The sequence below is a fragment of the Pelodiscus sinensis genome, chromosome 1 (genome assembly GCF_049634645.1).
Source record: "Pelodiscus sinensis isolate JC-2024 chromosome 1, ASM4963464v1, whole genome shotgun sequence".
NCBI lineage: Eukaryota > Metazoa > Chordata > Testudines > Trionychidae > Pelodiscus > Pelodiscus sinensis.
In genome coordinates this window covers 230,831,943-230,858,710 of record NC_134711.1, presented here as the reverse complement: position 1 = coordinate 230,858,710, position 26,768 = coordinate 230,831,943, and the positions used below count along the sequence as shown (strand labels likewise).

The window sequence follows — 26,768 nt, the reverse complement described above, 5'->3', positions numbered from 1 at the left end:
ACTGCATGATGGGACTAAATTAGTTTTTTAAATCTTTAGATTAATTATATAAATATTATTTCTTTCACAGCTATCCAACAGATCAGTTTAGAAGAACATAGTGGGAAAGGAGTTATGGGCTACATCTAGACTGCAAGCTTCTTGCGCAAGAAGCTTTTATCGGAAGAGATCGTCCGCAAAAACTTCTTGTGCAAGAATGCATCCACGCTACAAAAGCACATTGAAAAAGCAATGTGCTTTTGCGAAAGAGAGCATCCAGACTGTATGGACACTCTCGAAAGTAAGCTCTGTTTGCTATGCACAGAATGGCCATCAGGGCACCTGTGCTTTTTTCTCTTTCCTCTTTTTGCGCAAAAAAACCCTCTTCCCCATCCACACATGTCTTTTGCAAAAGAGCTCTTTCGCAAAAAGGTGTTTTTCCTCGTAGAGTGAGGAATACCTATGCCAGAAAAAACCCTCTGTTCTAGGTGGCAAGTTTGAGTTTCTATGCAGGGATATTATATAGACTGTTGATGCTTGAGCAAGAGTGTAAACTGAATCTAATCCATCTCTCAGCCAGTTTTCACCACAGGAGGGTGCTGTTATCATTCCAAAGGTTCAGGCTTTGCAAGGTTCAGTGTGGATCTTAGCCTGGAGTGTTTATTACAAAATGTCTGTGTGCTGCTGTCAAATACAGCTGAGGAAAAGGACTACATCAATATCCTGGTTTTCCTGCATTCTGTGGTGCAGTGTGATGATGTCTCCTGCATTGGGGTACGTGATAGTCAACTCTGTTTCGTGGTCAGTTACCAATGAGGTGGAGGAAGAATTGGACAGCTCCTCAAACGAGGAAGCTCTCCCTGCACTTCTGGAAGACACGACTAGCATCTGGAAGCAGAGCTACCCAGCCTCTGTTTACAAAGAAGATGTTGAAATGAGGTCAAGGCCAGTGGCTGGGAGATCCAAGGAAATCTCCTCTCCTTCTAGGATGTTTTCCTACAGGAGAGAGAGTATCAAAGGGACAGAGAGCATCACTCCTCAGGAGCAGGCAATCAGAACTGCCCGTTTCCTGACCCATTATAACAGCTGGGGCTTCTTGGCTACCGAGTCCACCCAGGAAAAGGTACTGTAAGTCACATCCTCTGCTAGACATTGAAATTTCTCTTTGAATACTAGGCTTATTTATCCACTAACAGTGGGAAGGGGCTTGCACATTGCTTGCTTGTATTTTACAGTTCTGTAAAAGTCAGTAAATAATCTATTTTGCAAAAGCATTTATTATATACATTAGCTAAATTCTTTACTGGTATTAGCAATTTATTATAATGCAAGACTACATAATGGCATCCCAGCAGTGTTATGCAGAAAATATTTACTGTTCTACTGATATCAGCTACAAAATACGCAGATGATAAAAGCTGTCAGTAATATTATTTAATCACTCTGTAAAAATACAGTGCTAGTGTAACATTTTTAGGCATTATTCACAGCTTTGCTTCTCTGCAAAAGATTTCTAGGATTAGAAATCCTGCTCACAGCACAGTAGAAGAGAGATGCTAAAGAACAGCACCACCTGGCAAGGTGCAGAAAAAGAAGAGGAAAAACATTGGGCCAGAATCTCTGTTGAAGCCAAGGAGCACGCACTACAGCATGGAATGATGTCTTTGTGTCTCCCCAAACCTGGGCTGGCTGTGTGCCCAGCTGGTTCCCCAGCATAATATACAGCAGCCTAAAGCCTGCTATAACAGCAGCCCTAGGGATCAGCAGGATATAACGGCAGAGCAGCAACACCCCTTTTGCTTCGCTGCACTCTCCACACTAGGGGTGAGGATAGAAGCTGCAGCACTAATTATAGGCCATTTGACGATATACCTGTATGGGAGTCAATGGTATAGCCACAGGCCGGCTGCAGCCAATCCACTTAGCATATGGTAGGACCCAAATATGGCTCGCTCTGCCCATATCAGGCTGTCTCCAGGGGGATCTGGGACTAGATCCTGATTCCTTCTCTGACATTAACCAGCCTCTGTGAAGCTCCAGGATCAGAGTCCAACTCCTCCTGAACAGGTCAGGATGGCTCTGTGGGGATCCAGGCACAGAGCCTGGCTCCCTCTGTCCATGTTGAGCTGGCTTCACGGGGCTCTGGTATCAAACACCAGCTTCCTCTGCCCATGTTGGGCCAGTTCAATGCACAGTTCAAGTAAATTTATAATTGGATTTTTTTTTTAAGTGCTGCATCCTAGCAAACTGGCAATTTTTAAAAAGACTTTGGCCTGTCAAAACCAAAGCCATGTCTGGAAGGAAATATGTGGGTGGAATATTACCCATCTGTAATAATTTGCAATCCAGCCAAACTTACATTCCTAACTACACCACTGATGGGAGTGATCCTACCTTGACCATCTGTACCCACTTCAGAGCCATTTTGTCAGTAGTATGATGCTGAGCAGATGGTCAACAGTGCAGAATCTGGACCCTTATTTTTCCAGCTGCAAATTTACTCTCTTTAAAAAAGAAGGTTTTGAATAGTATCTAGCTTTCAATAATGTTGACATATAAAAAAGTGAGTTTAATATTAATTCTCTGTTAAAATGTCTGCAGAAAAGGGATTAATTTTTTTAGTTAAATTTAAAAAAGTAAAAGTTAACAGGCAATAAAGCTTCTGGAAAGACTTATTAAAGAAACAGCTGCCTGGCAGTTTGTGAAATGCAAAGCATCAGAAGCTAGAAAAAAATATAATTAATAAAATATTCCCAGTTGTACTACACACTTGAAGTCTCACATTCCATTTTAGGGTTTCAAATATGCGACTAAATCATATGATCTTAGCTGTTATGGTTTACACTCTCATCAGAAACCTTTGATGGAATTACAACCTTAATACAATATGTGCAGTTTGCTGTATGTAATTATAATACATAAGTAATACCAAAAATGAACATATAATAAAACTTGTAATTCATGGGCATGATGTCTTTGCTGTGAATTATGAATTATGTGGACTCGGCCCACAGTTCTTTTTTGACTGTGAAATGTACACTTAAACAAATATGAAAGACTCAAACCTAAATGATTGAAATTTCTAGTGCTATTGATAGCTGCTATTTTTTATTTTATAAATCTTATTGAGAGTGTTTGGTTTCCCAGTTATGTGTCTGCATAAAAATATTCCTTATAATTTGCAGTACAGACTGTATATAAACATTGAAACATTAAACATGTACAAACATTAAACAATGGAAAGCATGTGATCCAGGTTGGTATCACCCATGGTTTTTCAGTAACTGCTCATATTTAACTTAGTTTTGTTACAAAAACCTGTTACACTGAATTGAGTTAATATATTGATTGTTATTTTTAATCTCTAATATCGGATTGGCCATTTAAAATTACAACCTGAAGACATATTAAAAATAAAAACAAAACAAAACAACAACAAAAAGCCTAATACCAGGTCTAGATCTGCTGCTGTGATTCTAATGGGATGAGTGACATGGTACAATTATCACATGTCAAAGGGAAATATATCTTTCGTCATTCATCAGTAATAGAGCTACAAACACAGGGTCACCCTTCCGAAAGTAAGTTCAGTTTGTTGCACATGGAATATCCACTGTGGTTGTGCAAGTCAGGGGAAGGGAGTGCCAACTTTTGAAAAACTGGCCCATTAGGGCCTGCTCCTATGCTCATACATGTTAGTGGAAGTTTTGCTGCTTTTTGGGAATTGGATGGCCTGTATAGGCCCCATCTATGCTGAGCTCTCTGGAACTATGGTTAAATTTAGTCCAACTTTAAACATAGTTCTAACTAAAATGGTTCCATCCTACTATAAAACAATGAATTGTACTGAAGCACCTTCGAGGCTAACAATATATATAGTATTATATTATACTATATAATATAGTATCATGAGCTTTCATGGGCAAGCACCATTTCCTCAGATGAGTGGAGAAAAAGAGTGGAGAAAAAAGGGGGAACCTCCAAATTTATAACAAAAAAAGGAGAGGGGAAACTGTCAATTGTAGTGTGATTGATTGATATATAGTTAATCTGTTAAGATGCTACAGGACTACTCTTTTTTTTAAAGTTACAAACACGTCTCTGAGACCATCCTACTATAGTTTGGCCAGCCAGTGTGGCCATATTTCAAAGCAAGGTTAAAAGCTTAGTGCAGAGAGGGCCAAAATGAGACTGAATCAAAATCTGAATTGGATTATGAATCCTTTTAGATTCCCAAGAAAAGATATCAGTGCCCTCTAGGGTAGATGCTTTCATGATTGTATTTTAATGCATACATGTGTTTGTACTTGCTAGTTTCTTTTTAATGGCTGACAAAGTAAAGAAAAGGAATTCTCCATATCACCATGGGCAAGGGTGGGGGGAAGAAAGAGAGAGATTTGTTGCCATAGCAATATGATAAATAAACCTAATTTAGAAAACAATGTGGTCTAGCAGTGAGAATGAAAACTGTGAGTCAGAAGAACAGGTTCTATTCCCATTTCTTCTACTGACCTTGGGTAAGTAAGTCCCCATCTTTGTGTACAATGTCTGAGTGCAAAGTTTTAAAGAACTGATTGTGTTAATTTTCTCAGATCCAGGGTATACCTTTTGGAAATTGTTTACTGCTCAGTGATGGGCCCGTCAATAACAGCACTGGAATACCTTTCTTTTATGTGACTTCAAAGGACAACACTGTGACTGATCTGATGAAGAACTCCAGGGCATCACTGACATTGCCAGAGGCAGAAGGAGATTTCTGCAGGTACCAGCAGTCTGTTTATCCAACCTGTTGCTTAGTATTGTCTTCAAACGCACAAAGATACCCCTGCATTGGTTTACATTCAGTTCATGTTTCTAAAGTTTTCGTAACCTGCCTAAAAGCTGGATATTAAAATAAGTAATAGCTTGGATACTGCTGCGTAGATTTGCCTCTGGGGGGGAGCTTTCAGGGCCAATTCCACAACTAAGAATTACAGGATACCTGGGCCCTCCCTTGCTGTCTGCAATATGCTCTCCTGTGTCCTCTAGTACTAACTCTTGCATTGATAGTGCTATTGGGGAGACTCTCATTCCATAGGCCCTTCTGACCTGGCATTCCAAGTTCTTCTACTGTGTGTGATATATGGACGCTGACGTGTAAACAGCAGAGCAGTATCTGTGCAGCAGAAGTGTCTCTGTGACCTTACACCACCCAGCACTACCCACAAAGGTATCATCAAAAGTATCATCAAAAGCTTAGGGCCTCCTTTTCTCAGTGCAAAGTTTTAAGTGGGTGGATTGTTTTATATGAAGGGAGTTTTCTTCCCTACTGCCCACTCTCCATTTCAGAAGCAAGATCTAATAATGCAACATGGCCTACAATGTGTGTCAGCTCCAAGTTTCTCTCCACTGCTAGTGAAATACTGAGAGTAATGGTATGGTGTTTTTCATATTCAGTATCTTACACGGAAATAGTCTCAGTTAAGGGTATCATTCATTTTAGAGCTAAGGAACATTTATACAAAAAGCTAAACAAATAGTGGATTCCATGAGAAAGGTTATGCTCACCTATGCCAGCAATGAAATTGGTCCTTTTGCTTGTCTGCATGCAGAATTCTAGTAGAGTATATACCAAGGGTGGGCAGTAAAATGGCAGCAGCTCATAATTGCAATTGCAGCTCCCATTAGCTGTGGTTCACTGTTCCCGGCCAATGGGAGCTACGGGAAGTGGCGTGGACTGGGACACCACTTCCTGCAGCTTCCATTGGCCAGAAATGGTGATCCGTAGCCACAGGAGCTGCAATCACCTGTTCCTGAGGAGGCACAGGTAAATATAGAGGCTATGGCCTGCCAGGGACTAACCCTGGGGAACCAGATCCGGCCTACAGGCCAGTATTTACCAACCCCTGGCATATACATACCCCAAGACAGTCATAAAAACTAAAGAAAACTTTAAATTAATCAAAACTCTTAGGAACAGTTGGCACTCTGCTAAGGAATATTTCTGAGTTACTCTACAAAAAATACATCTCTGGCTTTAGAAACAAAATATAGTTGGCCTTTTAATAGATTTTTTTATATCTAATGAGTATCAGATGATGTGTGTTCACATGTCAGACTTGTATCTAATTTACTGATTTCACAGTGTTACATTTATTCAGTTGGAAAGAGACTTTCAAAAACCCACACTTAATAATAGCAACAACATTTCTAGTCATGCAAGAATAAGGAAAATGGAACCAACCTAGTAGGGGCTAATAGCAGTATATTGTGATATTGTGATTAGATACCTCATCATTTGTGAAAAGATTTCCACTTCCCAGAAGGATATGGGCTGCATTGCTTTTAGAGCATTCCCTGCTGGCCAGTCCATGGAATAGCATTAAAAAGTACCTTCAGAGCATGGGTTCCCAAACTGGGGGATGTGAAGAAATTCCGGGGGCGGGGGAAGGGCGCGAGGCCCTCCCGCCCCATCAAGTTTTGCTGCCCGGTCAGTTCCTTTTTTCTTTTTGCTCAACAAGTTTTGCTGTTGGGAGGGAAGGGGCGTGAGGGTTTTTCAAAAATCAAAAAGGGGGCATGATGCCGAAAAGTTTGGGAACCACTGCTTCAGAGGATGCCAGTTGAAGGGTGGGTGTTATTCTGAAGGAGATCTGTCAGAGGGGAAAAGAGGAAAGAAAAATTAAATGGCAAAAAAGCTATTCATAGAATAAAATGGACTTACACATCTAAAGCTATGAATAGGACACATCCAGCCTGATTCAATTAGTTTAATTAATACTGGACCTACAATTGACAGGTAACTGCTTTTGCTGTTATATATACCCTGAACTCTATAATTTCCACTCGAACTCATCTGATGAAGTGGGTTTTACCCACAAAAGCTCATGATATAATATATTTGTTAGTCTCTAAGGGTATGTCTACACTACCCCCGTAGTTCGAACTGGGGGGGTAATGTAGTCATACGGAGTTGCAAATGAAGCCCGGGATTTGAATTTCCCGGGCTTCATTTGCATAAAGCCGGCCGGCGCCATTTTTAAATGCCGGCTAGTTCGGACCCCGTGCCGCGCGGCTACACGCGGCACGGACTAGCTAGTTCGGATTAGGCTTCCATGAGGCGTACAGCTAGTTCGGATTAGGAAGCCTAATCCGAACTAGCTAGTCCGTGCTGCGTCTAGCCGGGTGGCACGGGGTCCGAACTAGCCGGCATTTAAAAATGGCGCCGGCCGGCTTTATGCAAATGAAGCCCGGGAAATTCAAATCCCGGGCTTCATTTGCAACTCCGTATGACTACATTACCCCCCCTAGTTCGAACTAGGGGGGTAGTGTAGACATACCCTAAGGTACCACAGAACTGCTCGGTGTTTTTAAAGTTATAGACTATCGCGGCTACCCCTCTGAGACCTGGTATATAATAGCACACGCTCCAGAAAAGGGGCCCAATCCTGTTCCCACAGCATTCAGTGGGAGCAGTATTGGGCCTTAGATTAAGAAGCACAAAACAAACCCAAAATACCATTGTTTTAAATTAAGACTTACCTGTGAGCTGCTCAGCCCACTTTGCTTCCTTAGCCAAATAACAGATCTCACGTTTGCCTTGATATTGCAAACATGTAAGCATGTGAGTAGTGCCACAGAAGTCAAGTTAAGCACATGCAAAGGTGTATCCAGCAGCAAGGCCTAATACTGACCTTCTAAAGTAGCAGAAAAGAAAATTCTGACGAAAAACAGTTTTCTAGGTCAAATACGGTTTTTGTTTCCTTTTACTATTATGTCAGATGCTGGTATTTGAACAAGCCTTCTGTTTGATCCGCATAATCCTGTATTTGTGAGGTCACAGTCTGTTAACATGAAAAGGAATGGAATGCCACAAATTAAGCAGTACACATTCAGGCAAACCCTGATTTTGGTGTAAGTACCTGACAATTAGTAAATACAGCCTCTTCCCGACTTACGAATCGGTTATGGACCAAGCAATTGGTCCTAACTCGGTTTGATTGTAAGTCGGATCCCATAGAGTTACATGTGACCGCGCTGTTCGTAAGCGCGGATCGCGTTCATAACTCGGGGTCTGCCATTTACTACAGCTTTGGTCCTAACTGAGAACAGTCGTAAGTCGACCATTCACAACTCAGGGACCGGTTGTACAGTAAGACAAACTGTAAAAGCTAAGTGAAAGGCAAATGTGTTTGCTATGGATGGAGCTGCACAGAAACCCTCAATCCAACACTTCTGAACTTTGCAGGAGTTTAGATTCAGATCCTAACTTTGTGACACAGCAGCATCTTTGCTTCTCTAGTATTTATGTTGTTCCTCTTTAAAGCACATTCAGGATAAACACTTCAGTAACTGTTACTGCTAAATCCATATTTAAAGATCTATCCAGCAAACGCATAACTACTAAATTAGAAAGTTAAATATGAAACCTATTATCATCACCACGCAGCACACACAATATAGCTCAAATTATTGTTTTCTTTTTCTGTTATACTTAAATAAGCATTGTAGAAAATTGCTGTCTAGTACACCATGGTCTGTTTCTTTCTCTGTGTTTACGGAAACTTACCTAATGCTGTGGTCTTCTTTTCAGAGTGTTATTGACTATTACTATAAAATTGGCTACAGGAAACCTCTGCCTTATGATGGCCCAAGTTGCAACCCCCTGCACTTATGACCATTTTTTTAAGTGCGGAAGGGGCTGAAAACCCCCGGCTTATGTCATTGGCCCGCATTTACGATGGCTCATGGCACCTATCGTAAATGTGGGTTCGAGTTACAACACCCCCGACTTGCGACACTATCCCAGGAACCAATCACGTTGCAAGTCGGGGGCAGCCTGTATAGCTGTATCACACAACATTCACTACTTTAATCATGTAATTCTTAAGACCCATCCCAGTTCAAATGAGTGGTCCATCTAGCTCAATATCCTGTCTTCTGGAAGTGGCTGGTATCAGATACTGCAGAGGGAATGAACAGAACCTAACAATTATTGAGTAATCCGTCCCTTGTCATCTAGTCCTCTGTCAGCTTCTGGATGTCAAAGGTTTAGGGACACACAGAGCATGGGGTTGAGTTCCTGACCACCTTTCTTAATAACCAGTGATGGACCGATCCTCCATGAACTTATCTACTTCTTTTTGGAACCCAGATATATTTTGGTCTTCACAACATCTTGCAATGAATTCTACAATTTGACTGTGTGTTATGTGAAGAAGTACCTTTATGATGTTTTTAAATCTGCTACCTATTAATGTAATTGGATGATGCCTGGTTCTTTTGCTCTGTAAAGGGGAAAATAATATTTCCCTATTCACTTTCTCCTCACCATTCATGATCTTATAGACCTCATCATATCTTCTCTTAGTCATCTTTCTACACTAAACAGTACATTCTTTCTAATCTTTATTCACATAGAAGCTGTTCTACACCCTAGCCATTTTTGTTGCCCCACTCCATAGTTTTTCTACTATATCTTTTTTAAATGGTGCAACCAAAACTGCATGCAGTATTCAAAATGTAGGTGCTCCAGAGACATAGATCAGAGGGGTAGCCGTGTTAGTCTCAATCTGCAAAAACAACGAGAAGTCCTGTGTCACGTTATAGACTAACAGATTTATTGGAGCATAAGCTTTTGTCGGCAAAGACCCACTGACATGCATCTGATGAAGTGGGTCTTTCCCCAGGAAAGCTTATGCTCCAATAAATCTGTTAGTCTATAAGGTGCCACAGGACTTCTCGTTGTTTTTGCAGAGACATAGAGACGTGATATTTTCTGTCTCATTATCAATCCTTTTCCTAATTTTCTGTTAGCTTTTTGATGGCCACTGTGCATTGAGCAGATGTTTTCAGAGAATTATCCACAGTGATGCCAAGATCACTTTCTTGAGTGAGAACATCTAATTTAGACCCCATCATTTTGGATGTATAATTGGAATTATGTTTTTCAGTGTGCATAATTTTGCATTTATCAGCATTGAATTTCATCTGCCATTTATTTGATCAGTCACTTATGTTGTGAGATCCTTTTATAACTCTTCATAGTCAGCTTTAGACTTAACTTGCTTGAAAACTTTGCCACCTCATGGTTTACCCTGTTTTCCAGATAATTTATGAATATGTCAGACAGTACTGCTCACAATACAGATCCTTGGACACCCCACAGTTTACCTCTTTCCACTTTGAAACCCCATTATTTATTCCCATTTTATTTATTTATCTACCTTTTAGCTAGTTACTGATCTATGAGAGGACCTTTTCTCTTATCCCATTGTTAGCCCAAAACAGTTTGATCTATGATTTATTTATCAGATGATGGGCTATCTGCAGTATCGTACCCGCCCCACTCTGCATCCATCATTGGTATGTAGTGTATTTCAGATGCAGGCAGGTGAGATAGAAACACAAGATCTTATTGGGAGCAATATAACAAATAAACTAGGACTCCCTGCAATCATATGATAATATCTTGGATCTGAGTACAGATGTTCCCATGGGGGGTGAACCCCAAAGCCCAAACTTTTACAATGGGAGGCCAAAAATATAGGGAAGGACTATACCATGTCCTGTAGATACTGGGATGACATAGGCGAGGACGCAGGAATGCCAGGAGCTGGATTCCAGGAGATTCCGGACAGGTAAGTGGACTTCCCTTGGTCCGAAGTCTCTTGTTCTTGATTCACCATTCTCCATGTGGAAGGTGTACTGCTGTTGTGAGTGCAGATAAAGGATCCTCCCTGCTTATGGACCCTGTCCATAAGCAAGACTGGTTCTCTGTGGGAAGGTCTCTGCACCTCACTGAGATGTCCTGCTTGCACAGTATCCAGAGACACAGAGCCCTCTCTCACAGTGACAGACACTCCCCTATATACATTCCAGATGCTAAAACAACTCCATGTTCCCACCCATTCCCCCGTTCTAGTGCCAAACTGGAAAAAGAACACCAAAAGCCTGAAGGAGAAGGGGCACCAAGAGGGAGGACAGGTTGTCCTTTTGCCAATCCAAGATAGTGATCCCAACAAAATGGCAACCGTTTCAACCAAATACATATCTAAACTGTTCCCTTCTAACACCATGATTGCTTACTTTGTTTAAGAGTTTTTAGTGAGGAATCTTACCAAAGCTTTCTGAAAATCCAATGTCACTGTCACCCTTTTCTCAATGTTTGTTGACACCCTCAAAGAATTCCAGTAGATTAGTGAGGTCTGATTTCCATTTTAAATACTCTGTTGACTCTTCTTCAACATGCTGTTTTCATCTATGTAACTGAGAATTCTGTTTTTTGCTATAGTTTCAGGAAACTTTCCTGCTACTGAAGTTAGGTTTCCCAAACTATAATTTCAAGAATCACTTCTGAAAGGTTTTTTTTTTAATTGGTGTTACATTAGCTATTCTCCAGTCGTCTGGTACAAAGGCTGATTTAAGCGATAGGTTACGTACCATAATTAGCAGTTCAGCCACAGAAATTCGCTATTTATATGAACAAAGACAGCTAAGCACACCAAGAGCACTTAAATTGTCAGAAAAACTGTCTAGGGAGGAAGTTCTTCTAGGAACTGTGGAGTGATGTAAACCAAACTAAAATGGGCATACAATCAAACACAGGGATCAATTCAATACAAAAAAGCCATTTTTAAATACTTTTCTTTAACCTTGGGACTGTCTAAAATGAAAGACTTCACATCTAAAATAAAGATGCCTTTTAAATATCTTTGCAGGCTTTGAAGGAAGAATGAGAAAGAACATTCTGTTTGTCCAAATCAGGGGGAAGGCAGGACTGTAATACCGTGCAATATCAAGCCAACAACTAGCAGCAGCTTTTCAGATTATGAACTTTGCTTTCAATAGAGATTTTGTCCAATGCTCATACCACACAGATTAGTAATGCTAATACATACACTTTATTTTAGATCCTTCAGTGTTGAATTATGATGGCATATATAAGGCTCATAAAGTGTGCTTTTCTAAATATAACATCAAAGTGCAGTGTGTTTCAATACACAACTGTAGTAATTATATGATGGCATAACATTTCCTGCTATAAACTTTAGAAAATAAAATCCTATGGTGTAGAATAGATATCCTATGTAGAAATTAACCCTGTGGGCCTCACCTCAATGATGGCCTGTTGGCATCAAGTGGAAGTGACTAACAATATTAAAAAAAACACCCTGAGTCACTAGAGCTGAATGTCTGGGTGTAAGAGACAGAACATAATCAGTGGGAGCAGGGCACTCAACTTTGTAATTTACCCCCAACAGTGGCTCTGTTTTATTGGGTGTCAGTATAGCCATGCCACTATGAGTTAGTCAGATCTGGACCTAGTTAATTTTTGGATGGGAATTGTCCAATGAAACCTCAGGAGATCACAGCAGGGATTAATGCGGGGTGTGCTCTTGTACAAGTAAATAACACAGGTGGCACTCTTTACTCTGAGTCATTTTTGAACCATGATCCAACATGGCTGAAAATGGAATGCAGCGAAATGAATGGACAATGAAAATACTGGTGTGCATCTCAGAGCACGGTGAAACTCTTAGCTATTTCATCCATATATGATTTTTGCTATATGCTGTTCAAAAGTGACAGCTTCTTTTAGTGCTTAAAGGAGATAGCATGGCTTCTTTCTGCAGGACTAGAATGAAGTGAATGCTTTTGTATGCAGCTCTCTTCTACATGCTTAACATAAACAACAAATTGACTGATCAGAATCAAGTGTTGAATGTACGGTTTGCCCACCAGAAGCAGAAAAACTGGGGAAATAATTTTTTTCCTCTTCTCAAGCCTGATGAATATCTGAAATAACCTATCTAAAACAATGTGCACACTAGCAATCATGTGGCTCTAATAGAATGTGCAAGCTCTCTCTGATTCCCTTTTAGACAGGCTTTGTTGAATCTCTTTAGCAAGGTGTGTATCTTTTTATATAAATTGTATCCATCTTGATTCCTTTGTCTCCTTTCCCAAGGATGATGTTGTGACACTTTGGGGTTCAACCCAGACCATGGAGGGGTTATGTCACTGCCTGCTCTGCAACTCTGGGTACTTTCAGTGCTGTGCTGCTGTGGCTCACAGCCCCGACATAACCTCTCTCTGGATACGTCTACACTACAGCGCTAGTTCGAACTAACTTAGTTCGAATTAGTTAATTCGAACTAAGCTAGTTCGAACTAACGCATCTAGAACTAAAAACTAGTTCGAACTAGCGCGTCCACACTGATTGGACGCAGGGGGGCATTTAAGGGCAGCTGAAACCGGTTCTGGCAGGGAATCAGGTCAGCAGTTGCTTTGTGTGGCTGCTGTCTGAGGCTATCTGAGGCTCGTGCTTAAAGGGACCCCCCTGGACAGCCGGTTCTCAGCTTTTCCTGCTTGCTTGCCAACCTCGCCGAGGGACAGCAAAGCGTCGGTCTCTGTGCCCATCTGTGTCGGTGCTTCCCTTCGGGGGGGACCGCCGCAGGTGGCAACATGGAGCCACGGCTCGCCCTGCACCTTCTGGTGCACGTTCTGGACTTGCTGCTGCAAGCCTGCCAGCAATGGCTCGAGGCTGCCTGGCACCACCTGGGGAACGTCAGCCCCCTGCCTCTCCGCCTGGCCGCCCTGGGGGCCGTGGAGGAGCCGCGGCAGCGCCCTGGCACTGGCGTGCCCCGCCGCATCTGGCGTCTGGACACCAGCAGCGACTGGTGGGACCGCATCGTCCTGGAGCGCTGGGACGACCGACAGTGGACCCAGAACTTCAGGATGAGGAGGGACACCTTCCTGGAGCTCTGCGAGTGGCTCGCCCCTGCCCTGCAAAGAAGGGACACTCGCATGAGACCCGCCATCCCCCTCCAGAAGCGGGTGGCCATCGCCCTATGGAAGCTCTCCACGCCGGACAGCTACCGATCTGTCGGGAACCAGTTCGGCGTGGGGAGATCCACCGTCGGAGCGGTGCTCATGCAGGTACAGCGCTCGTCGGCCACCGAGCCGGGGGGGAGGGAGGCTGCGAGGAGGGGATGGGCCGCCCCAGGGACAAAGGGGGGGCGGGAGGAGGCGAAAGCGCCCCGCACCGGAGGGGTCGGGCTGTCCCGGCCGTACTACACGCCGCCAGGGGGGTTGCTTCCGGGAGTGGGGCGCGGGGCACTGCCAGGACACGCACGCTCCCAGCCACCCGGGCGCCCCACTGACTGGCGCTTTGCTGTGTCTCTCTCCGCAGGTGGTCAAGGCCATCAACCGGGTGCTGCTCCGCAGGATGGTCCGCCTCGCCGACCCGGACGCCGTCATCTGGGGATTCGGCGCCCTCGGCTTCCCCAACTGCGGGGGGGCCATCGACGGGACGCACATCCCCATCCGTGCCCCGGAACACCAGGCGTCCCGGTACGTCAACAGAAAGGGGTACTTCTCCGTCATCCTGCAGGCCGTGTGTGACCACCGGGGACAGTTCACAGACATAAATGTGGGCTGGTCCGGCAAAGCACACGACGCCCAGGTGTACCGCAACTCCTCCGTGTGCCAGCGGCTGCAGGACGGGACCTTCTTCCCCGACCGCCACATCAGGGTCGGGGACGTGGACATGCCCGTCTGCCTGGTGGGGGATGCCGCCTACCCACTGCAGCCGTGGCTCATGAAGCCCTACACGGGGCACCTCAATCCCTCCCGCCAGGCCTTCAATGCCAAGCTGACCAGGGCCCGCATCGTGGTGGAGGGGGCTTTCGGGCGACTGAAAGCCCGCTTTCGATGCCTCCTCACCCGTCTGGACCTGGCCGAGCACAACATCCCTCCCGTGGTGGCGGCATGTTGTGTGCTCCACAATTTGTGTGAACGGAAGGGGGAGGCTTTCCTGCCAGCCTGGATGGCTGAGGCTGACCGCATGGCTGGACACTACGGTCAGCCCCGCACTGCCGCCATCCGGGAAGCCCAGCGGGGGGCCATCCGGATCCGGGAAGCCCTGCGGGAGAGCTTCCAGGTGGAGGAGGAGGAGGACTGACCTCTCCCTGCATGCCCCACTGGGGCCTTCTTCCACCCTACCCCCCCCTTCCCCTTTCCCCTCCCTACCTACTGTCAAATAAAGACACCTGTTTTTCAAACAAAAACATCTGTTTATTTCACAGAACTGGGGTGGGGGGAGGGAGGAATGAAGGTGGGAGAAGGGAGGGGGAAACCTGGGACGAGGGAGCTGGAAGGGGAGGGGAGGGAAGGGAGGAAGGGAAAGGAAAGCTCAGGGGTGGGAGTCCGGCTGCCTCTCCCGTCTCGCCACACTGCGGGTCCGGGGGCGTCGGTGGGGAATGGTTGTGGAGGGGGGGGCAGAGGGGACAGGGGGTGTGGAGGAAGCAGGAGCGGAAGCAGGAGGAGCAGGAGGAGCAAGAGGGAGAGCAAGAGGGGGAGCAGGGGGAGGAGGAAATGGAAAGCGGTCCAGCAGGCTCTGGAGGTGGCCTCGCAGGGCACGGCCCTGCTCCTCCAGGGCCTCCAGACTCCTCCGGCGCAGCCTGAGGTCCTCCTGGACCCAGTGGTCCTGGAGACGGAGCTGTCAGTCCAGGAACCGGAGATGCCGCCTCTGGTAGTCCTCCTGGTTCCTGGCTGTCCTGCTTGCCCGGGCGCGGGCGGCTGCTGCAGGCGGTGTGGTGCACCCTACAGGCCCAGGTGCTGCAGCTGTGGTGCAAGAAGACCAGCGGTCAATTTCCCCAGGGGCCCAGGTGTGTGAAACCCAGCTCCCCTCTGCAAGGCCAGGGCCCCTGCAGGATCCCCAGCTGCTGCTCCGTGGTGGGCAAGGCCCAGGCGCACGGTCCCGGGGCTCCCTCTCGCCCCAGCCCCCCGTACACATAAGGGGAACACGAGGGTACTCACAGGTGGACGCCTCCGCGGCCTCTGACGATGCAGGCGAGCGGCTCTGTGGTGTGCCTCGGGGGTCCCAGGTCCTGGGCAGGCTGGCGGCAGGCTCCTGGCTCTCAGAGCCCTCTTCCTCCTCCTCTGTCTCCAGGAGCGGTCCCTCTGCCCCGGGGTCAATCACGTCCCGGGGGGCAGGGACGGCATGAGGCCCCAGGATGCGGTCCAGGGCATGGAAGTGGGGGCAGGCCTCCGGGTCGGCCCCTGGCAGGCAGGCCCGGGAGTAGGACTGCCGCAAGTCCTTTATTTTGCAGCGCACCTGCTCCCGGCTGCGCTGGTGGCCCCTGGTGGCCAGACTGGCAGCCATGCGTCCGTAGACGGCCGCGTTCCGGTGGCTAGTGCGGAGATCGTGGACATTGGAGGCTTCCCCCCAAACCTCGATGAGGTCCACGATCTCCGCACTTGACCAGGCGGGCGCCCGCCTTTTGCGCCCCCAGGCAGGCTCCCGGGAGCCGCCAGGCTGGTCCTGGGGAGCAGTGGAGGGCTGGGAGCCCTCGGATGGCTGGCTCATTGTGTGGCAGGTGCAGGCTGTGCAGGCTCGGGTGCTTGCAGCCTTGCAACTGGCACAAAGTGAGTAGCCAGCCCGTGGCCCTTTAAGGGCTCCGGGGCCGGGAGGGGGGCATTAGAGTTTCCCTGGTGTTGGCCAGAGTGGCCACCAGGGAAACCTGGGAAGCCTTAGCCTCCCACTAGTTCGAACTAAAGGGCTACACAGCCCTTAGTTCGAACTAGCTAGTTCGAACTAGGCGTTAGTCCTCGTAAAATGAGGTTTACCTAGTTCGAACTAAGCGCTCCGTTAGTTCGAATTAAGTTCAAACTAACGGAGCGCTAGTGTAGCGCCTAGGAAAGTTAGTTCGAACTAACGTCCGTTAGTTCGAACTAACTTTCTAGTGTAGACATACCCTCATACAAACATGCAGGTTGCAGCCTGTCTTCTGTTGCCCTGTTATTTTACTGAGTGACTACAAAACCCCCTCCATCCCAAATTTCTCCAAATTGGTCTGCCAGTGTGACAATGTGCTTACATTCCCAAAGTTGTGAAGTACTGTGTAATCCCTCTCAACCTCAACAAGGGAGAACATTGCTACTATTAAGATGGGTGACAGCTCCCTGACACACCAGTTTGTCTGCGTGGCCAGCAAACTCTTCAGGACTCTATCCAGCCCAGCCTTTCCTCCCAGGTAACAAATTCTGCCCCCCCAACTCCCAAATTCCCCAGAGACAGCTCCATGCAGTATCCAGCCCTCTTACTGATTACACTCACAGAAGTTAGTAAGTATGTTGTTCCTTTAAAAGGACATTACAGTGCAACTCATTAATTTAAGGGTAATATGATAAACACTATTATTTCCATCACAGCACTGAATTGGTTTATGTAAAAGGAAAACAAGTTTATTAAACAAAAAGTCCTAAATTTAAGAGATTCCAAGTATAAGGAATACAAATAAAAATAAAAATACACTTCTAAGACTGAAACTTAGCATGTTATAATCTGTGCCTAAGCAGATTTCTCACCAATACCCAGTTTTGAGAGACTTTAGCCCCCTTGGTGAAGGATCCAATGTTCTGTGATTTCAAGAGCTCTGACCATTTTTATCCCTGCCCTCCAGTGATGGAGGTTCTCTCCCCTTTCAACTGTGCCACAACAACTACTTTAATGTGTATGAAAGCCACGTGCAGCATTAGGGGATAGCAATCAGGGCAACCCTCTGGGATGCCACTCCACTAGGAGCCCTGCGCAGCTAGGTTGCTCAAGCTTTGGCTTTAGTCCTGGGCATAGGGTTGCCAGGTGTCTGGTATTGAACTGGACAGTCCGTTATTTTCGCCTCCTGTCCGGTAAAAAAAAATCAGAAGATACCGGACACCTAAAATGTCTGGTACTTTCTGATTTTTTCCTGCACAGGAGGTGAAAATCCTGGGCTGTTCCGCTCAATACGGAGGCAGCCTGGCAATCCTAGAGCTTACCGGGTTCCACAGGGGAGCTGTCCGGCCCCGCGCAGGGAGGCAAGATGGCGGGTGGCTGCTGACAACCTGTTAGGGCCAAAAAGCCTCAGCACACATTTCTTAAAGGGGTCACACTGTTTGTTTGTTTGTTTGTTTGTTTGTTTGTTTGTTTGTTTGTTTGTTTGTTTGAACAACTCTAGGGGTCTTTTTTGTTGTTGTTCAGTATTTTTTCTGAAACTATCTGGCAACCCTACCTGGGCAATAGGGCTGCAGCTTTCTGCCCTGAACCCCACTGACTCTAATGCTAGCCCTGCTTGGTCGACCCCTGAAGCCTGCTCCTGGCCCACCCAGGGAACCCTGAAACTCTGGTTGAGAAATGCTGGTATTTAGTAGCCAAAATGCACCATGTTGTATTATACTCTACATTTCACAATTATATTGATCACCAGTGTGTCAGAGGCTTTCCTAAAACATCTTTCTTGATACACTTTTATAATACAATAATACTACATAAAATCAGTTGATTCAGTTGCTTGTCAGTTCAGGTTCAGACTTACTCTGGTAAGAGGCTATCTTCCCTCGCTCATTAATTTGATGGCTTTGTTTTCCTTTTATTAAATGGACCGTCATTGTCTTTGCCTGATGATGAGGCTGGTCAGACAAGAAAATACACATTCCTTTGTCTAAGGCAAACTGGGCTTATGCATTGCTTGTCAAATACATTTTGACACCATAATTATGGTGCATACTTACAACTCTTTGTACACATCCATTAAACACATTGTGCTAGAATTCTGTTGACCAGTTTATGATTAGTTTTCACTGATACAGTATATGCCACTTTTTGTGTATATATCATGAAACCAGTGTGTAAGATTTAGTGTGTGAGTCCTAAAAAGTTACTGACATATAGCTGTGTACCATGTATCCAATGGACCTCTGAATCACAAACATAGAATTATTTTTACCTTCCCTCTCCATCCTGTGCCACACAAAGCTAAGGTGGACCTGAGGAGTGAGGACTGAATGTGTATGTTTTTATATAGAAGTCAAGAAATCATTAGTAAATGTATAACTATATATCCAGGGATGTGCACTAGGAGTTTCTCAATGAAGAGAGGCCACTGGGCTCACTTTGTACATCACGCAGTTTCTGGGCAGCAAGTCCCAGATATACATCAGCTGTACTAATAACACACTGAAAACACAGGACCTATTCGCATTAGCAATCACAGAATCATAGAGCTGGAAGAGACCTCAGGAGGTCATCAAGTCCAGCCCCTTGCCCAAGGCAGGACCAATCCCAACTAAATCAACCCAGCCAGGGCTTTGTCAAGCTGAGACTTAAAAACCTCTAGAGATAGAGATTCCACCACCTCCCTAGGTAACCCATTCCAGTACTTCACCACCCTCCTAGTGAAATAGTTTTTCCCAATATCCAACCTAGACCTCTCGCACTGTAACTTGAGACCTTTGCTCCTTGTTCTGCCATCTGTCACTGCTGTGAACAGCCTTTCTCCGTCCTCTTTGGAACCTCCCTTCAGGAAGTTGAAGGCTGCTATCAAATCCCTCCTCACTCTTCTCTTCTGGACTAAACAAACCCAAACTTCTCAGGCTAGGTCTACACTGTAGCTTTCTTGTGGAAAAGCTTATGCAAATTAACCTTGGCATGGAATATTGCCATACTTCATTTGCATAATTAATGAGCAGCCATTTTTGTGCAAGAGGCTTTTGTGCAAAAAAGAGCCATGTAGACGGCTCCTTTTTGCACAAAAACCCCCTCTTGCGCAAGAAGAATGGCTCTTGCGCAAGAGGAGGGTTTTGCACAAAAAGGAGCCGTCTATACCGCTCTTTTTTGCGCAAAGGCCTCTTGCGCAAAAACAGCTGCTCATTAATTATTCAAATGAAGCGCGGTGATATTCCATGCTGAACTTCATTTGCATAAGCTTTCCACAAGAAGGCTACAGTGTAGACATAGCCTCAGTCGCTCCTCATAGGTCATGTGCTACAGCTCTCTAATCATTTTGGTTGCCCTCTGCTTGACCCTCTCCAATGCATCCACATCTTTTCTATAGTGGGAGGCTCAGAACTGGGGCAATGGAACTGTGTTAGCTACACTTAGTGGTTGTATGTGGGTTTGGAAAGAAAAAAAAAGCACATTGTGAGGGGAATGCTACACCAAAGGAAATGCAAAAAGTAAATTTCTTTCAAAACATTAAACCTTTGTGTTAGATAAAAATACCAGTGCCAATGTAAGAGTAGGATACAAAGTTAACTGTTATGAAATGGAAAAGCAAGATAAAAGCTGGTGATAAAAGCCATGCCAGCAGTATAACAACATAGTGTACCAAGTTCAGATGTGTCACTGTCCTTCTTCAGCTTTTCCAGTATTTTGTCCAATTTAATCTTTGCATAAAATTTGCTTGCTAATTTGCCAGCAAAAAGATTCTACCCCCTTAATCTGAATATTGAAATATACAAACTTTAGTTTGGAGAAACCATTCCAAAAAGTAATAGTCTTGTCGTCTTGTGTGAAAATAAGCACAACAGTGGAAACAAAGGAAAATGTCAAGGAGAAAGTACAAGCTCAAACATTCTAGATACTGAGGTACATATCTCTTGAAGTAGGCCAGTACTAAAAATGTAGATATAATTATTTGATTGTTTTATGTACACATTTCTCTTCCATTCTAAAAGAGTTAGCAAGAGGGACCTAACATGGTCTCTGATAGCTGTTTATTATAACTCACATGGTTAACTCAAATCTCTCACCGCCCTCCATCCTGTGAAATCTAACCTTCCAGTTAAAAAGAATATAATTTTATATTTATTTCTACATGTAAGAAATTTGCAACAAATAATTAAGCTATACCAAACAAATCCCCTTCTAAACTAATTTGCTCTTATCGACTGTTCGATTGTTTTACTCCCATTTCAATACTTGATGGGCATGTAATGAAGAAACAGTCATTTGCGTGCAGATGGAAAAAAGCTTACTAATTTAAGGTACATTATTTGTGTGTTAAAAATTCCTTTTGCTTATTTTTCAAACTAATCTTATTAAAAAGATTAATAACTAATAAGACAATGCTAATGCATTCTTAAGGTTAAACACAAACGGTCAAAGACTAGACGAACTGCAGTTATGCAGTGTAAATTGTCTGACTTCAGTAGATTTATGCTGACTTCAGTGGATTTACTTTGGCATAGCCGAATGCAGAATCTGGTCAGGGGAATATAGATTTCCAGGTGCTCAAAGTAATATGAGTTCCTTAATTTGTACTAAAAATTGTTGCTGGAAAATTTATAGATTTCTAGATTTTTTTAAATAAACCAATGTTAAATTAACAAACAAACAAACCCTAGATGGATCCCAGCCCCAACTCTAGTCTCACTTCTTTTCCCCACTGAATGCAGAAGGTGAGGGAAGAGACATGGCCAAGGTGCTCATTGATCTCAATGAGCATAATAGTTTCTTAGGACCCCTGAGGCTGCTCTAAACTCCAGGGGATGATAGAAAGCCATCTTGGAGGTAAGAGAACCACATTTTGTACCTTTTCAGCTCATGCGGTCAGCTGTGCCTAATGCTTATTGGGCACAGCTGAGCATCAGTTCATTATATTTCCTGGCATATTTAAGTTCTTGGCCCTATGTATAAAAGCAGACACTTTATCCAAGAGGCTACACAGTTTTTCATTACCGTCTGTGGAGTATTTGAGGTGTTAAATTAGCTGCAGGAATACTCCCATATGTTTCCTGCATGCAACAGAAATATACGCAGAATTGAAAGGAAAAAAGTAATATGCAAATTGCATATACAGTTGGGGCTAGTGAGTTCAAGTCAAGATCTATGAGAAAAACTGCAAGCAGCTCAGACTTAATTTACTGCAGTTTCTTTCTTCAAGTTAAAACACTGAATACAGCAACTGCAATGCCTGGTTCTTAATGTTAATCTTTGGACCTGATAAAGCTGTCACGTAGGATCCAACAATGTGAGGTGCTGTGCATTTCAACTGTTGGTGAATCCAATGCAAGTTGAAGCCAGACAACTTCTCATGCAATTAGGCCCTTACAATGTGGGGTTTTTGTTAATTATTTCACTAGCAGTGGAGTTACTCCTCATTTCTACCAATGTAACAGAGAACCAAGATGCTCAAAGATGCAAGCTAATGCTCCAGGTCTTCCTCACCCTACAACTGACAGACGCTGGGACTGGATGACAGAGACTGGATCACTCGAAGTTGCTCTATTCTGTCCATTACATCTGGAACTGGCCACTGTCAGAGACAGGACAATGGATTAGATGGATTTTTGGTCTGACCCAGTATGGCCATTCTTATGTCAGTCCCATAGCTATGCCTGTAATTTATTTTAAATGCCATTACAGTACAAGCATACAGCTGAAGAGCAGTAAAGAGCCCCCCTAATTTGAATGAATTAAGAATGTAACGGAGAGTTATTTAAAAAATAGCAAAACTATTGTTCTTTTCCTTGTGCAGATATGGCTTACAGGCAGTCCCCGACTTACGCGGCTCCGACTTATGTCGGATCCACACTTACAAACGGGGCTTTTCTCGCTCCGGAGCTCGTGGCCGGCGGAACCGCCCAGAGCACAGCGGTCCTGCCACCGCGTCCTCCGGGGCGAGAAAAACTGCTCTGGGTCTCCCTGGTGTGCTGGGGGGGACTCCCCAGCACAGCAGGGAGACCCAAGCAAAGCCGCACAGGGTCTGTGCACAGCAGGGAGACAGGAGCAAAGCCGCAGAGGCGGGGGACCCCGCCGCCTGTGCGGCTTTGCTCCGTGGCAAAGGAGCAAAGCCGCACGGGCAGCGGGGTCCCGCTGCCTGTGCGGCTTTGCTCGGGTCTCCCTGCTGTGCTGGGGGGGACTCCCCCAGCACAGCAGGGAGATAGGAGCAAAGCTGCAGAGGCGGCAGGACCTCTGGGCCTCTGCGGCTTTGCTCGGGTCTCCCTGGTCTGCTGGGGGGCGAGGGGGCGCAGCTAGTGCGCCCCCCCCAGCAGACCAGGCTTTTGTTGCGGGACGCCTGGGGTAGAGCAGCTGGGGTGCTGCCGGGTTGGTCCTCTGCCTAGGGCTTCCTGTAGTCAGCCGCTGATCAGTTTCAGCAGCGGCTGAATCTGGAGCCAGTTCCGACTTACATACAAATTCAACTTAAGAACAAATCTATAGTCCCTATCTTGTCTGTAACCCGGGGACTGCCTGTATATGTTTTCTAGGCTATGTGAAAGAGTGATCTTCTGGTGCTGGATTTAGCAGATCTGGTATAGACCTGTTAAATCGAACTCAGAGTTGTGCCCCGATCAGCACTGGTAGTCCTGCTCCTCATGAGGAGTAAGGGGAGCCAGTGGGAACATTTGCACCTGTTGATCTCCCACTGAGTGAACAGCAAGAAATGCAATTTAAGATACATCGACTCCTTCTATGTAATTAACATAGCTGGAGTTGCATATCTTAAGTTCACCTTCCTCTGTAGTGTAGATCAAGTGATAGTGTATAAATAAATAACTAGGGTAGAAATGAACAAACAGGTGGGTCTATAGCAGAAGGCTAGGAGGAAGAGGCCTAAAGTTACATACACATACATTTTTGGTATAATTTAGGTGTTGTGTATATGCTAACCATCTCACTAACCCTCCTCAGAATCTTGTGCATAGTGGTTTGATAAAGGTGGACAAGAATTGGTAACCTTTAAGGTGCTTGAGTGAGGCACCTTAAAATTGATTTGCTGATCTACACACAAATTCTATGTTTGGTTCTGTGCATGGATGGCTACTGCTAATTTTTGTTGCTACAGAATAGCATCTACAAAAGTTAAATAGTAAAATCAGTTTCCAACATAAAAGACCAGAACAATTACAATTTGAATAGATAGAAGACATCATCTACTAATGAATCTATTTAAAGAAACCTGGTTAAAAAATAGATGAATCTGTTTTGCTTCAAACTTTGCCCCTGATCCTGCAGTTCTTGTTCATGTGAGTACTCCTCACCCATGTGAACAATCCCATGGAATAGCACTACTCATGTGAACAAAGATTTACAGAATCAGGCTCTGTGATTAGAGTATTATACTTGCATGAGCTCATATTCACCCAGAGTATGGTATGTAGCCAATATTCATAGCTTCTTAAAGATCTCTGCTGGAAAAAAACAAGCTATTATATATGAATTTCTCTGTGTGCAGAAAAAATATAATAGATCCTGAGGATCCAAGGTGTGCCAGAGTGACTCTAACAGGACAGATGGTCATGGTACCTCCAGAGGAAATGGAATTTGCCAAGCAAGCAATGTTTTCTAGGTCTGTATGACATTTATGTAATATAATAATACCTACAATTTTGAGATGAATAAATTGTAAGTGGGTTGGTTGTTGTGATTGAGGATCCCACAAGTAACAGGCCTGCTCTTTACTTAGTAGGCTGATGAACAGGGATGGGCAAACTTTTTGGCCTGAGAGTCATCTCAGGGTTCAAAAATTGTATGGAGGGCTGGTAGAGAAGGCTGGGGAAGGCTGTGCTGCCATAAACAGCCAGGCGTGACCAAGGCCCCACCTCTTATCTGACCCCTGCTCCTGACCATTCCCCATCCTCATCTAAACCCCCCAGCTTCCTGTCCTCCTGGGAGCTCCTGCTTCCTATCTAATTCCCCTGCTCCCCATCTTTGACTGCTCCCCAACCACCCCCAACAGCCGCTGTTCCTATCCAACATTCCCTGCTCTCCATCTGCTGCCCCTTATTCAGCACCCCCTGATGCTCTTCCCAATCATCCCCCCGGGACTTACCCACGTGCTTGTGCCCTGACCATGCCACCTGGTGCACCAGGGCTGACAGCGCTACAAAGCCATCCCGGGGCGGGGGGCAGCGGGAAGGACACGGAACCTGGAGCAACCCCCTCACCACAGGTCCCACCCCACCTCTTTCCCGATCCCCACCCACAGACATCTGTGAGAAGCAGTGTCCTGGTGTGCAACACTCCCCACAACTCTCATTAGCCAGGAATAGTGATCTGTGGCCAGTAGGAACTGTGTATGGCCATGATACAGGTAAACAAAGTGCCAGAGGCCCACCAGGGGCTAACCAAACAAATTGTACAATGTTTATTGCCCACCCTGACCTACTGGATTAGTCCCAGTCAAACTCTTGGGCTACGTCTACACTGCAGGCTTTTTGCGCAAGAACAGCTTTTCTTGTGCAAAAACTTGTGGAGCATCTACACTGCACACGTGTTCTTGCGCAAATACGGTAAATTTACAGTAAAGCGCCGGAAAAGAAGGTTTCTTGCGCAAGAGTTATTCCTCTCCCCACGAGAAATAAGTCCTCTTGTGCAAGAAACCCCTATGGCTAAAATGGCCATCAGAGTTTTCTTGCGCAAGAGAGCATCCACACTGCCATGGATGCTCTTGTGCAAACACACATGGCAGTAGGGACACGCTCTTGCGCAAGACCTTTTGCGCAAGAACTCTTCCGCAAAACAGTTCTTGTGCAAGAAGCCTGCAGTGTAGACGTAGACTTGCAGTGAGGTGACAGTGCTGCCATCACCACCTTGCAACTTTTAGCCCACTGGCTAGAGATCTCTGTTCAAATCTTTTCTCCCCATCAGATGGAGGAGGGAATTGAACCCAGTCCTTTCATATCTCAGGTAAGTGTTTTAATCACTGAACTAAGAATTAGAAGCTAAGCGGTATCACCGGCTTCTGTTTTCCCTGAAGTCAGTTGCTTGTGCAAGGTCATTCACATACAGGAAGCGGTTCACTTGTCTAACTTCAGAAAAGTGAGGGAGAACATAGGTCAATGATGCTGTCTGGTACAGTCTAGGTTTTACTCAGGTAAATCAATCTTGTTGCCCAAGAAGGCCAGCAACTACTGCATTGAAGAAATAAGTCTACCAGACATGCATTTTGGCTACCTTTTTGTAATTCTTTGTCTTTTCAGGCACCCAGGTATGAGGAAGTGGCCTCGTAGCTACGAATGGTTCTTCATGAAAATGAACATTGAGCATGTCTGGCTTCAGAACTGGTATGGAGGAGTTTCCACTATTTCAGTGGAAGAGTATTTCAAAACAGTTCCAAATAAAGAGTGATTGGGTTTAAAATATCTTCACAGTTTTCATATTTGTTTTGCAATTTTTCCCCAATACTATGTTGTTGAATGGGTATTTTACAGTGATTTTTTTTCAAACCCATTCAAATTGGCACCATCCTTTTTTACTTGGAACAAATGTTATTAAAACAATATGGATCTTTATATTAAAAATGATTTATGGATGGTAAATCCTACATTTTAACACACAATCTTGGCATTTCAGATAGGCTCTATAACTTCGTGAATGCTAATTAAAAATGTTTTGAACTGCTTGTTTTGATTTTGAGGGTCATCCACTCATGTGCACTTACAATATATGCTAAATGTTCCATTCTGATTTACAGAAAAACAAATAGCCTATACAAAAAATAAATTCTGTATATTGTAGAAGTATTATTGCTACTTGCTATATAATTTTGTAGGTGTTCTAAGCTAAATACCCCGATGGCAACTATAAATAGATGTTTTAAGTTTGTGTTGTAATATTTTTAATGATGAGATCCTTATTTTGGAATGTGTTTTAGTCACACCCTTTTCCAAATTATCCAATTAAATGTTGAGCTTGGAAATTGAGAGGAAAGAGATGTGGGTCTTGCTGGCTGTTGCAATGGCAAAGTCCAAGCAGATCAAACAAAACAAATCCAGTACATAGTGTCTTTTACCAGCACAAGTGTGATTAAACATATTGAAGGGTCAAACAAAAATCAGATCCACCACAGGATAATTCCAATACACTTGTCAACGTTCTTTTGGAAAAATGTTACCTCTGCTAAACCTGTTTTAGATTATGAGATAGAAGAAATAGTGAATTACTTGCTGGCATAAGGCTTTATGTTTTTCACATCCAGTCTCTCCCCTCAGTTTCATTAACACATTCCTGAGAGAGGCTTTCACAGCTGGTTTCTGGTTCAGCCCAG

The 26,768-nt window shown here is 44.7% G+C and overlaps 1 protein-coding gene across 1 annotated transcript; it reads left to right on the top strand.

Moving 5' to 3' along the window:
- Nucleotides 1–604: 604 nt before the first annotated feature.
- Nucleotides 605–25,958, top strand: CREG2 (cellular repressor of E1A stimulated genes 2). Its single transcript, XM_006133183.4, has 4 exons — nt 605–1,102; nt 4,572–4,741; nt 23,955–24,068; nt 25,702–25,958. The coding sequence occupies exons 1-4, from the start codon at nt 650–652 to the stop codon at nt 25,847–25,849; spliced, it is 885 nt and encodes a 294-aa protein (XP_006133245.2). The 5' UTR covers nt 605–649; the 3' UTR covers nt 25,850–25,958.
- The last annotated feature ends 810 nt before the right edge of the window (nt 25,959–26,768 follow it).